Here is a 13,185-nt window from a genome sequence, read left to right as displayed (position 1 = left end):
CTTGGGCACATGAGGACCAACAAGAATTGCCTCAAGTATGGAGAAGATTTAGAAACACAAGTTGAAGGTTCAGATCCGGAGAAGGCATCGCTAAGAGTTAATTCTATGGATCACGGTGGTAAAACTGTGACAAAGAAGCTCATATCGAAAGGTGCAACAAAAATGGCTTTAGTGGAAGTTTCGGAGGATGACAAATCTAGTTCAAAGGCAAAAGTTCTAAAAGTCAAATGCGGGTCTAATGAGAAACTTCCTGATAAACAAACTCCTGTAGCCTCACAATGTTCTGATAAACCAGTAATATCAGATGCAGAAACTGGGAACAACAAACCTGTTGTCAAGGTTAAGAAAATAAAATTCGCCAACAAGTTGAAACCTAGTTGAATCGCACAAACCCTCTATTGTGATAAAGCCTCCAGTAGAGACAGATAGAGACCAGGCACGAAAGATCGTCATTAAACAACCGAAGGAGGTCATTAATCTGGACAAAAGCAGTCAAGAAGTTAGCTCTAGTCTTCAGAACAGGAAAATGAAGAAAATTATTGATTTGTCCACTTTTGAGAAGCATAGTGAGAATGAGAGCAAGCGTTCAGCTGAAGAGGCAGCCAGGAGAAATATGAGAGAGGGCCAAGAGACTGTATGAACAAAAGAGGATACTGGAAGAACAAGAAAGGTTGGCTGATATCAGAAGATTTGAAGAAGACATAAGAAGGGAGAGAGAGGAAGAAGAACGTCAAAAGGAAAAGAAGAAGAAAGGCCCGAAACGGCAAGAGATTATTATTTAGATGACCTCATGACAAGAGAAGATGACAGAATGCTCCCAGCAAGAGACCGGTCAGCAAAGAGGCGACCTGTAGTTGAATTGGGGAGATACGGTGCAGAGTATGCTCCGCCCACAAAACGCCGCCGGGGGGGAGAGGTAGTTTTTCATACTACTAGTCCTTTTCTTCAAATTCTATGTCGGTTTCTTCATATTACTTGCTTCTTTATTGGCAAGGGTCATTTGTTTCACGGATGACTTAGATGCTATACTTTTGTAGTATATCTTAATTGCTTGGGTTGATCCTGTCACTCTCTTGCCCTGATTAGAGAAATGTTAGGTGGAAGGTCTATGAAGCAATTGGATCTGGTTCGATGTAAGTTTTCATGTGGATGATGATAAAAGAAAGTACGCCCAGTGAGTACCCATTAATAGGTGCCCGGGAGGGGTAGATTGAATACCCCTAACCTTGTGAAATTAAATTAATTGAGTGGCTGCCCTCAAAATTGAACCCTCAACCTAGATGTGAATCAGGATCTGGGTTAATAATTTTTTTAGCATCTGCCTTTTGGTGAATTGGTTTTTCTAAGCAGTTACTTGGAAGAGCTTAAGTCTATATTTGATCAAGGATTTGGGTAAGAAAAAGGAAAAGAAATGAGAAAGCTGATCTGTTAGATATTTTATCTTTTCTAGTTCTTTTTCCTTTTCTTTCCCAGATGCTTGATCCAAATACAGCCTGAAGCTTAGACAGAGAATGGAGCCCAGACATAGCACTTTTGCTATGTTAGCCATCTACTTTCCTTGTCTTTTCCCTTTCTCCATCAATGAACCTGTTTGGACTACAGAGAATTCAAAATCTTGTGTAGCATGTCCAAATTGGTTTCCGCAATTGCTCATTGGGTCAGAGACATCATTACGATATGTACTTTTGAAGCATATTACAAATTTTCAATTTTGAACCGTTGTTCTAATTGGTTTACAGGTTGGTTTGTCAAACATCTTGGAGATCATTGTGGACACCCTGAAGGACAGGATTGAGGTGTCTTACCTTTTCTTAAAACCAGTGTCAAAGAAGGAAGCTCCTGATTACCTGAAGATCATCAAGCACCCTATGGATCTTTCGACAATCAAGGAGAAGGTGAGAAAGTTAAGAGTATAAGAGCAGAGAGGAGTTCAGGCAAGCTGTATGGCAAATCACTTACAATTTGGTTTGGGTTTTCCTCCTTACATGTTATTTCAAACCTTGAAAATCCGAAGTGATATACGTGGATTATGAACCTATGGTAGATTTGTTAGCCAAGATTGATGTTTTGTGTGTCATGTTTTGCTTTCCTTCCAGTATGATTTGTGTTGTAATTTTTGAAGCAATCATAATCTCGATGCAAAGATCTCCCCTTTTTGCTGATTTAACAAGCAACTGTGCCTCATTGTAACACTATAGTCTGGAACATTTAGGCGGGAACAAAGAAGAGAATCTCAACACGTCGTTACTGTGTGAAAGGATTAGATGTTTGTGTATTAGAAATTCCTGTGCCTATCTTGTGTTTGGTATAATGTCAGCTAGTATTTTTTGATATTAGAGTTTCAATGCAATTCTATGCCCTAGAAGTTGAGGCACACAAATTTTGTATCGAGATCATAATCTATACATATCACTATCAAAGTATCATAAAATCATCAATAAGCTCTCATGCACCTGACGGTATTTTTTCCCCTTGTTTCTTTTATGGGGATCGAGCTTCAGTGATATAATGTCTGGATAAAGTGAAACGTACCAATGACGATACTGAACATAACACCAAAGGAAATAGATGTATCTTGTAAAATAGAACTATATAACAGTGAATCAGGTGACTAAGCTAAATGTAAACACAAAGACTAAAGAATTGAATGCAACCGCATAAATTACCATCCATGTGCATAGATAACATGATCAAAATCAACACACTTCTGGGTGTCCTCCGCAATAGATCATTAATAGTCGGGTAATGAAACAAAAGTTCCGGTCCATCCTTGTTCATTTTCTTCACATTCTCCAATTGAGGCTCTGCCTTTGGCAACACAAAATGTAGGTGTAAAAGGGTAAGGTTAGTTGTGAAATCCATTGGTGTTGTATCTTCATGGGGAGCCCACTAACATATTAGTAATGGAAGCAGTACTGGAAACCGAAGCTGGCTCATGGACTTGGGGTTGAATTTAATAAGGGGTTTGTTTGACAGTATGCTATCATCTTTCCATTGTCTTGCTATCTTTGTTCTTTTGTGTTGCTTTGTTTTGTGTTATTTTCCCCTTGCTCTTATTTTCACCGGCTTAGAGAAAGGGAAAACAAAATGTATATGTTCACAATAGACCGTTGTCATTTATGTACTTGCAATCCCCATGATTGTTGTAGCATGTTTAGGATTTATGAGTTAATTAGATGTCTAGTTAGGGAAAAGAACTCAATTTATCTCAAATTAACTGCTAAATTTGTTCCAATGATGCGTGTCATTTAATTTAACTGGAATGTGCTTATTACTTATGAAACATCATTTGAAACCAAAAACCAAATGATATCGTCATTTTATTATATGAGCAACCAAATTCTCTACCAGCGAAAAGAGCTCAAGATCTTGGGCTCCGAAAGGAAAAAAGTCTAACTTCCTTTGTTTTCGTTCTGGTTTGCTACTTAAGCAGTCTTGTCCGAGCTGAGCTCTTGTAGAGACTAGAGAGTTCATTAATACCATTGATTTTGGTTCATGGTAGAATTTCCTTGATGGGAAATTGCATATGCTCCGCGTGAAATTACTACGCTCAAATGTAAATAGAAAACAAAAGCCTCACGGCCTGGTTATCGGTCTTGACAATAATGACATTTGCCGATATTCCACAGCCTCTTTACTAAGACCATCCTATATTATAAACTTGTGCATTCCATTATTGCGGAAGTATTCCCCCATGGCACACCCAGAATTTTGGGCCAGAAATTGCAGAGGAGCAGGATTGGAAGTGGTGGCTGCTACAAGAATCGAATATTCTTTTATAGCCGTACAAGAGATAGAGACTCTTTTGTAGCCATCTTCATATTGTATCCAAAACACCACTGCGAGGAGACCTACTATTTGTGAAGCAGTTAATAAAACTGCAAGGCGGAAATGAATTTAGGTTGCCTGTATGTGTAAAATAGTGTAAAGCGGTGATTATTTAGTGATGCAGTTGATGATCTTTTAGGGAGCTTAAAAGGAAGTAATAATAACTGTAATGTTCATTCAACCTTGATAATGGTATGCATCAACCTTGAGTGCTTTAAAAAAAATGAAAATTGAGTGGTTGGAGTCTGGGATATTGTAAACGATGTGAGCTTCTTAATAGAATATTCAAATCGTCTACAGATTTTTATGTTTTTTTGTGTGTTTTTGAAACTTATCAATCTCTTGTGCTATTTTGCATGGGCCACAAAAAAAGAGGGTGCAAGGAAGACAAGACCCATGCTAGAGGGCCTCCAACAAAGGTAGCGCAATACAATGAATTCATTTTTGTTTCTTTTTTAAGTTACGATCGGTACATGAACCTAACAATAGTTTGTTACTCTTAATGCAAGAAAACCCATGTTGGTGCATCACCAGTGCAAAACCAACCACTAGAGACCCAACTACTGCACCCAGTGCACCTAGAAGGGCCGAGCTAGCTACCAGTGGTAGAGTTATATTCTAAGTGGTTTTTAAGTAACCTAATTGTATATATTCTTGATTTTTGAGACCTACGGGCAGGTGAGGAAGCATTCAAACAATTCAAGCATGAATGTCAAGTCAGCCCCTGTAACAACCAATAGCAATGCTCCCCCAACCCCTCATGTGGGATCTCAGGAATCAATGGCAACCTCAGGTTCACAAACGATATTACTCTGTTACCGCTAGCAATCCACAGAATTCTGAGAGGATGTTTTGGAGATAGACAATTGGTTAGGCTTAGTAGTTCAGTTAGCAATCCAAAGATGTACTTGGCAATCCACAAACTGTGTTTTTTGTTGGACATGGAAGATGTAATATGTTAGGTTTTAATTATTGTCTGGTAGACTTTGAACACTGTGAGCCCGTGGAATACGGATGGATCCATGATGATTTTTTTAAGTTGGATCCTGGAAATGACTTTTGTGAACTCATGCTTTGTGCAATCTTAAAGGATTGGTATTTGGTAATCTGCGGTCTCTGTTTCATGGTTTCTGTGCAATCTTAGGTTCCATGGTGTCTGGTAATCTGCAATTGGCAATCTTTTGTGAACAGTGTTTTGTCCAGGCAAAACATAGTCATTACACCACTGCAAAGATCTATCAAACCCTACACAAAGACCTATTAAACCCAGACCCAAGACATCCCTAAAAACCACCACAAATACTTACCTATACCCAGTGCATGCTTAAACACCACTACAAACCATACGCAGAAGCCCTACACACGTACATTTGCGAACGCAACCCACTCATGGCCAAGGCAACCCACCCAGCATCTTATCCCTGCTCTTCTTCCTCGCGATCTCAGCCTCCATCTTGTTTCCCCTCTAGATTTTTTCAAGTTATGAAACAAAGATTTTCAGTTATAGTCAACTAAAATTCGAATCCATGTTGACACATCTTCATTTTTTTCTTTTGTTGTATCTCGTTTGATTCTGTTGTTTTTTTTGTTGGAACACTTGAATTCCTCAGTTCACTAGCTAGTATTTTGTTCCGGTCTCTTGGGAAACGCACACGTTTCAGCCGTTTGATGGAAACAAAAGGAAATTTTGTTCCTTGAGTGGTATAGGGCATCAAGCCATCGATGAAAGCAAGAGAGCTGCGGAGACACACATAAAAGTCTTAAATCAAAGATGGTAAGGCAAAAGACGGAAGCATATATAAGCAATTCCATTGCGAAAGACGGAAGCATATATAAGCAATGCCATTGCGAAAAATTGTTAGGTACTCCAGGAGTATGTCTCTTATGCTACCTCACTCAAATAACACGTGGACCCTACATGTCATGTGAATGAAAGCATGACCTACCCATGCTTCCGGAGGAGTAGCAGTAATTTTCAACTCACATACATTCTGATCAGAGAGAGAGAGAGAGAGAGAGAGAGAGAGAGAGAGAGAGAATAAAATAATGGGAGATGGGTGAACAGTAACTCGGGGAAAAGGCGAGTTTCTGTAGCGCCAATTAGATTACCGAGCCTCAATTGAGGCTGTTGCAGTCTTAAATTTGGACATTTCCCTCGCCTAAATAACGGAAATGGCAATTTGACTACTTTGCTGCAATTGCCCTAATTAGTAATTAGGACATCAATCGATCGAATCTTGCCGAAGACAAGAATCGATTCATTCTTCCCTCAAAGGAGCTCTTCCTTTTTTTCTCCTGTAATGGACTTATTTCTTTGTGTTAGTTAAGTTGTTGAATCTCGTGACTCCCACACAATTGACGGAGTGTCCTATGACTTGTACTTTGTAATTCATACGTGATGCAAATGATCTCATCTTTTGATTGTAAAAAATCAATTGGGATAAAAATATATTGGAGTTTGGTTTTGAGAAAAAATTCTGATGTAATGAGTGGTAACAAATAGAGAACGATAGATAGAGAAACTTATTGAGAATTGTGGAGAGAGTGAATTTTTTTCTTAAAACTTGTAGAAGAGCAGAGTGTCAGTAATCAAAATTTGGAATCCATATATATATATGCATTAATTACAACAACAATCACTTGCAATTAGATTTACGACTTGTCTTTTTACCATCAAAATATACGGATCGGACATAATCGTAGCATTAGCCGTCAATTGTATCAAACTTGTAAAAGAGCAGAGTGTTAGTAATCAAAATTTGGAATCTATATATATATATATATGCATTAATTACAACAACAATCAATTGCAATTAGATTTAAGACTTGTCTTGTTACCATCAAAATATACGGATCGGACATAATCGTAGCATTATCCATCAACTGTATCAAACCGGTTATCAAAAAGCTGTAACATTAGTTGATGTGTGCGCAAACTGGCCCGGATATCGGGTTATCAAAAAAAAAAAAAAGTATCAAACCCAGCTAAAACGTAGAACTGACACTTCAATAGTTTTCTTCTGTTTCATCGCCGAAAAGTTTTTGATCTTTCTGTCATCTTATGGTCATTTAGATCTGCATATGCATGCTTTTTGCCAACTGCCCTCTCCTACTACGCCGGTCTCCCGAGTGAGCTTGACTCTGTGTCCTTAGTTTGGTCCGAAAGGCTGGATCAAGAAAATCTGCTTCTCATCGCGCCTTCGGCAAAAATTTAAAGCTGGATCAACGACTGTACAAACACCACTTTTTCTCGATGGGTTCTCGCAAGACTCCTATATCAGAAGAGTCAAGACCAGTCTGAGTAATCATGCGTGCTATCTTCCTCCCTGGAGCTCTGTATTACTATCTATTTGGAAATTGTTGCGGCTATCTATAGCCTAATCGTGAGGGGCCACACTTGCATCCTCTATTACAACCTCCTTGTCGTACAAATAAGAACCAGAGTCTGGCACAATTGGCGAAGCCATAGGTTACTCGTCATCTGAAGGAAGACGACTATCTGCAGCCGACCTCCGAACTTTAACAAAAAACCATGGCAAACCTGTTCGATCTTATGAAAAACTAAAGAGTACGCCTATAAAGATTTGGTGCCTTTTCAGGATGATATGTGCTTGAGAGTGTTACAGTTATTATGGTTGGACTTTATCCATCTCTAGACGACTTTGCGACACTAGGACACAGATTTCAGAAAACAAACTGTCTCTTTCTTTATCTCGGGCGATCTTGGACAGAGTGACCAACCAACGTAAGGTCTACATCAGTTGTCTGAAATTGGCAGCTTATCATGGTGTATATTTCTTCTAGGTCGGTAGATCATATTATCCCCATCAGAATTTCGAATCAATTAAGTCATCAAACTGCTCTACGCCTCCAAAACCGTCATTAGTAGGAACCCCATCAATGTGCTAAAAATTTTTAAGAAAATGAGCCAGATCAAGCCAAGTTTGTTCACCTAGGGAAGATTTAATCGTAGCAATGTCACTGGGGTCAGGTTATTTTGAGCCATGTCAGCTAAAAGAGACGCTGACTTAGGGGGCATCCCTCCGTTAAAGACACAATGTTGTGCCTGTTTTCTCCCTGGGTTATGGCTAAGGGTGAAGGGCCAAGAAAACTTTTACGCAACATGGCAACAGTCAAGGGGAAGAATAAATTCCAGAAAAAGTTAAACCTGATCGAGAAGGATATCAAGCTACATACAACAATTCAATTCCCAAATCAAACGTCCAGGGGTAAAACCTTTAGGCCACATAAAGAATTAAAGATATGCAATCCAAAATCAACCCACAAAGAAATTATATATGGACAATACTTAATTCGGAAGCAAAAATTTCCAGTGGCCGGTCATAAGCTAGCCACATACAAACGATGAGACCCACCAGTATTGGCTCTATCAGAACCGGAGAAGATCGGGAACCCCGGAATGGGTCTGAACACTCATATCTTGTATGTAAATACAGAAACTATAAACTAAAATCCACACCGAAAAAGTTCTTAGGTTTAATCTAAAAAATTGTCATTTTGCACAACTTCAAAATACTTTCATCTCCTCTTCAACACTATATGCTAATACTGGAAATAGGAACACCAATAAAACCTTCCTAATCCAGTTTTACTCTAAAAATTGCCTCGTTTTGCCGTCTTAAAAAAACTTTCATCTACTCTTCAACACTATATATGCTAATACAGGAAATAGGAACACCAATAAAACCTTCCTAATCCAGTTTTACTCTAAAAATTGCCTCATTCTGCACATCTTCAAAAAACTTTCATCTACTCTTCAACATTGTATGCCAACACAGGAAATAGGAAACTATTGCAGCAACACAAATGGCGGACCTACAAATATCAAAAAAATAAAAGTTACCATCACCACCAAAGAAAATGAAAAGTTGTGATGAATAAATGTTCTCCCTAATGCGACAGCCAGAACATCATCCACATGTTTTGTTACTATGATATTTAATTCCAAGTGTTTTTTTCAATAATATACGGACTTCATTTATCTAAAATATAAATTGACACAAACTACAACTTACAGTGTCCTTTCCTCTTTTTGTAATTTGAAAACAGTAAAATATGCAATTATTATCATGCGAAGTGCACCTAATAGTGTCTTAGACTATTACGTGCAATTGACGGGTATGCATGATGTTGGGAATGCCTTGAATTCCGAAGTCCTGTTGGATAAGGAAACTAAGGTGGTTGAGGCTTTTAATTCAGTGTTTGTTTCTGATTGAGAATCCTATTTTGTGATCCCCTATATAAAGACAACTTTAGGGGCTTAGGGTTTCATCCTTTTGCTACTTCCTCTTATATTATGGCACATCAAGAGTTATGGATTATAGCCGTCTCTTTATATCTCTTCTCCAAGAATTTTCTCTCTCCTCACCCGTGGATGTACCCATCTTGGGAAACCATCTTGTGTCTCTTGTAATTTCTTGTTTGTTTTCTCTTTCTTGTTCTTAACTTGCATTCATAACATTTGTTACAACACATGAGAATGGTGTTTCCTAAGCCAATCCAAGATAAAAGCAAGGAAAAAACAAATAATTGAGACAAAAGTACCTGATTTTATGTTTTCATTGTAAAAGTTGCAATCCTCAACCTGTATACCATCAATAGAATTAAGAACAAGAGCCTTGAAGTAGCGGGGACCACCAGCATTATCCTCCTCGGCTTGTATGGTCATATAATGAAGTGTAGCCTCCACCTGCCTGTTCATTATTGTACTAGGTATATTCACCTCCCTAGAGTTGAGATGAGTGAGCTTGATGAACTGGTAGGATGTGTGCTACAATGTAAAAGAAGTTACATCCAATACCAAGAAAAAAGGTAAGAATATGAACAACTTGATAAACCAATAAGTTCACACAATATACCTTGTGTTGGTTGTAAACAAAAATGGCCCTTTTGGCCAAATTATGCAAGGCATCAAGCCTTTCTTCTGAGGCAATGTAGTCAAGCAGAGCTGGGACAAGCAAACCTGGTTGCATAAAGCCAGGAATGATGTACACACAATCAAAACCCTTTAGTTATAAATTTGTTAGAAAACATTGAAAACAGTAAGTGCAGATATCAATAATTGAATCACAAAAAGCAAAGCCATCTAATTAGTAGAAATTGATATATTGGCAGTTTATTCTGTTGGGAATTTATCACAAAATCATCATAAAACACTTGCAATTAGAAATGCTATGAAACATTAAAATTATGACAGAACATTCGCTGTCCTAAAGTCATATTTGCCTCCCTTCGTGTAGGTTCTAGCGGCTGAATACAACTACAAGATACAACTCATAATTTAATTCGCAAAATGCCTCAATTTTATTGTACTTTGCATGCAAACTTTGGCTTCTCAAGCCATATTCTGCTTAGAATCAAGGAGTTAACTTTACGCGCTAACTTTCACGCATTTAACCAACGATTATTTGAATGGTGCAATCTCAAGCTTCGTCTTGCCAGCTAAAAGTGCACCTATCATAAATTTCAAACACAAGTCTCCAACAATAAAAATTCAGTATTATGAGTCTCTAAATAAGAAATATCTAACCAATATTCTCACAAAGAACTAGAAACCCTACAAAACTCATCTTCCTCGCAATTGATATATATGTTGAGGATTAATAATCCAACCAAACAAGTTATTCGTGCACTCGTAAATAACTTTGATACACCCCTATAGTTCAAGCAATCAAATATAGCATTTGCAAATGAACTATAATGGAGAACTATAGGCTACTCATTTGGAATACAAGACTGATCTAATTAAGGCTGTGTAGATTATGCATGCCATTAGATAGCACTCAGGAAAAAAATCTTCGGGCTTATCACTGCCCTCATGTTCAAAAGCCAAGAAAACTAATGTTGAAGTTTCATGGAGTTGTAGATACTGGGTGACTTTGGGAGGTGGTTTTGTGGAACTAATGCCTATAGAAATCTTATTCATCCTGTTTTCACAACAATACGCCAATGGATTACAACTAGAAAAGTAGAATCACCATTATGGTGCATAGATGGAATGTGAAACATGCCATCCAACTTTTACGCTACATGAATCTGGTGGGCATATTAGAAGGATTTTAGTGTTTTGAAGTGGTACCTGAGAATACTGTCTTCCTACGGCTTTGGAAAGAACAGATCTTCATTTTGACATGATATCCCCAGTTTAAGTTTGGTCAATGTCCTTCTCCTATGGCTATTGGTTTGTTTTGCAACACCAGTAAAAATTTACTGTGAAAATTTTCAAGTTTTACATCCGTATGATTTCATTCTGATACTGGGACGGGAAAATGAAGACTTTTTTGTTGGGATAGGTATATATTCCGGTAGCTATTGTGACTTGTCCTCCTCGAACATTAAAGCATCCCTTAGAAGGCTTGTGAACTGAACGATGCAGGAGGCTGCCTGTTGACGTGCCTAAAACTAATGGAACATTAGTAGCAGACAAATTACTTTTGTGCCTCTTTTTGTAGTTCGCTACAGACAACTATACTTTGATGGAAACGCTTCCTAATACAAAAGTCTCTGTTGGATGTGAACTATCATGGAGAAATATAAAGACATTAACATTTTCTCGCATTAGTAAACATTAGTTTCAAATATTCGCCTTCTCCATTAGCTATTGCAAATCTCCTACTAACTTGCTGAATTCTTTTAAATACATAGAAGACACAAGTCTGCATGAAAATTAGTAATTTACTAACTAACAAATAAATTTTCACATGAAAATTGGAAAAACAACTAGTCGGTGCATAAATTACTCCCACAGTAGTCATTCTTGAAAATTAAATCAAGCAATTAAAAGTAGGTTCTGATAACACAATGCTAAATCCCAGACAAACAAGAAACTTGCAACTATATTAGGCATATAACAAGTCTATATTACTAGAAGTTCCATATTGACCCGTATAAATACCATATCTCATTAAGTCTTTTCGGATATTGCTGGGTATAAGATGCCACTTGGTGTAAAGGTAGCAGAAAAACCTGATCAACCTCGAAAAACCCAAAACAAAATAGGGGATAAGAGATTTTCCATTGACTCACCATCCAAGCGGTAGTACCTCTGCGGTTTCAAACACCCAACTTTACGACTTCGTAACAGTAAGATGGATAAACTCTCAATCACATAAACTTGGTCTAATCCAATCACAGGTGGTAAAAAAAGTTTAGGTTCTCCTTAAATTCTCTCTGTCTATTCTTTCAGACGTAAAATAAATAATGTAAGATTAAACAATGCCAATTGAAATAGAACAGTAATGGTCAGAAAACCTAACAACCCGAATTTGAACACTAAGGGTTACACCCAAAAACTAGGGTCCACACTAACTTCATCAATCGCATTTCCAGAATACAAGATCCGTAACAGGGAAAAAGACTCTTCGTGTAAATTTGAAAGGGATATGTAACAAAGCGAACAGATTCAGAGAACCAACTTTGAACAGGAAAGATGGATTTCTTGCTTTTCTCATCAAAACAACTAAGGACTGTGAAAAACAGAAATAATTCATGTTCACAACGCCACAGAACTTTATAACTGTGGACTTTAATTAATATACACAAAATGGATATATTCCACCACTGAGCCCCAAGACAGAGCACGAGTAAAACGAAGGTTTGCAACATATATCAACAGTAAATCAATGTCTTGGCACAAAAACCTTCGAAATTATTAAAGATTATTCAGTAGCAAACGGTTCTTTCTTCTTCTTGAGTCTATATATTACAGTAGTATCAAATTAATCACACCGGTCAGACGACACACAAATTTCAGAGAACACAAAAGAGACCGCAAACAGAGTAAATCGAAATCCATAATTCTAAGTGCATTTATAGACGGAAAAATAAACATTGGTAAACCCCTACAAAAACATCTACGCAGTTCACAAAAAAAAACCGTAAACACACCCCGCTTTGCTGTACGACTTGGTTGTAATGCTCCTTCTCCTGCCTGGTAAACGTGGCAATGGGATACATTTCCCATATTGCTCTTGGTGGCGGTTGCTCCATAAGAGAGAGAGAGAGAGAGAGAGAGAGAGCTGTCTGTCTGTTAATGGCGGAAGAAAGAACAAATGTTCTGAGAGACGAAGAAAAGGTAGAAAAGATGCAAACCCAGAAATCCAAAACCCCAGAAAACAAAACAAAAACCCTGAAACAGTCCAAAATCCTACATGTACCTCCCCCACCTCACCCATGAATGGGTCCCAGAAATGGCGTATTTTGGGAGATGTGGGTTTGGACTTTGGACGATGATCTCTGTCTTAGACATTGCATTCGAAAACAGGAATGCGCTATACTAATGCGCGTGTGTAACACTATCCGGGGACTTTTCGGATGCCATTCTCAGTAGCCATATCC

General features: G+C 38.0%; 2 protein-coding genes across 4 annotated transcripts in view; both read left to right on the top strand.

Moving 5' to 3' along the window:
• Positions 1-13,185, top strand: part of LOC131302543 (transcription initiation factor TFIID subunit 1-like) — an 80,618-nt gene that overhangs the window by 16,524 nt on the left and 50,909 nt on the right. For 2 of the 3 annotated variants that reach the window (XM_058329231.1, XM_058329232.1), the window contains one exon: positions 1-802. The exons of the other annotated variant lie outside the window; for it this stretch is intronic. In XM_058329231.1, the coding sequence (XP_058185214.1) occupies positions 1-381 (381 nt within the window). In that variant the 3' untranslated portion in view covers positions 382-802. Of the gene's footprint in view, positions 803-13,185 lie in introns of those variants that run through there. 3 annotated transcript variants of the gene reach the window in all.
• Positions 783-1,916, top strand: LOC131302548 (transcription initiation factor TFIID subunit 1-like). The gene is made up of 2 exons (XM_058329241.1): positions 783-916; positions 1,740-1,916. Exons 1-2 carry the CDS (start codon positions 791-793, stop codon positions 1,914-1,916), a joined length of 303 nt encoding a protein of 100 aa, XP_058185224.1. The 5' UTR covers positions 783-790.

This window comes from Rhododendron vialii, chromosome 10a (genome assembly GCF_030253575.1).
Source record: "Rhododendron vialii isolate Sample 1 chromosome 10a, ASM3025357v1".
Classification (NCBI taxonomy): domain Eukaryota; kingdom Viridiplantae; phylum Streptophyta; class Magnoliopsida; order Ericales; family Ericaceae; genus Rhododendron; species Rhododendron vialii.
This window is presented reverse-complemented; position numbering and strand designations above follow the sequence as displayed.

What these genes read in the sequence shown, in the direction of transcription:
- LOC131302548 (XM_058329241.1), top strand. Translation starts at nt 791, where the DNA reads ATGACAAGAGAAGATGACAGAATGCTCCCAGCAAGAGACCGGTCAGCA. An exon ending in AACGCCGCCGGGGGGGAGAG is followed by an intron (nt 917 to 1,739) that starts GTAGTTTTTCAT and finishes ATTGGTTTACAG; the next exon opens with GTTGGTTTGTCAAACATCTT.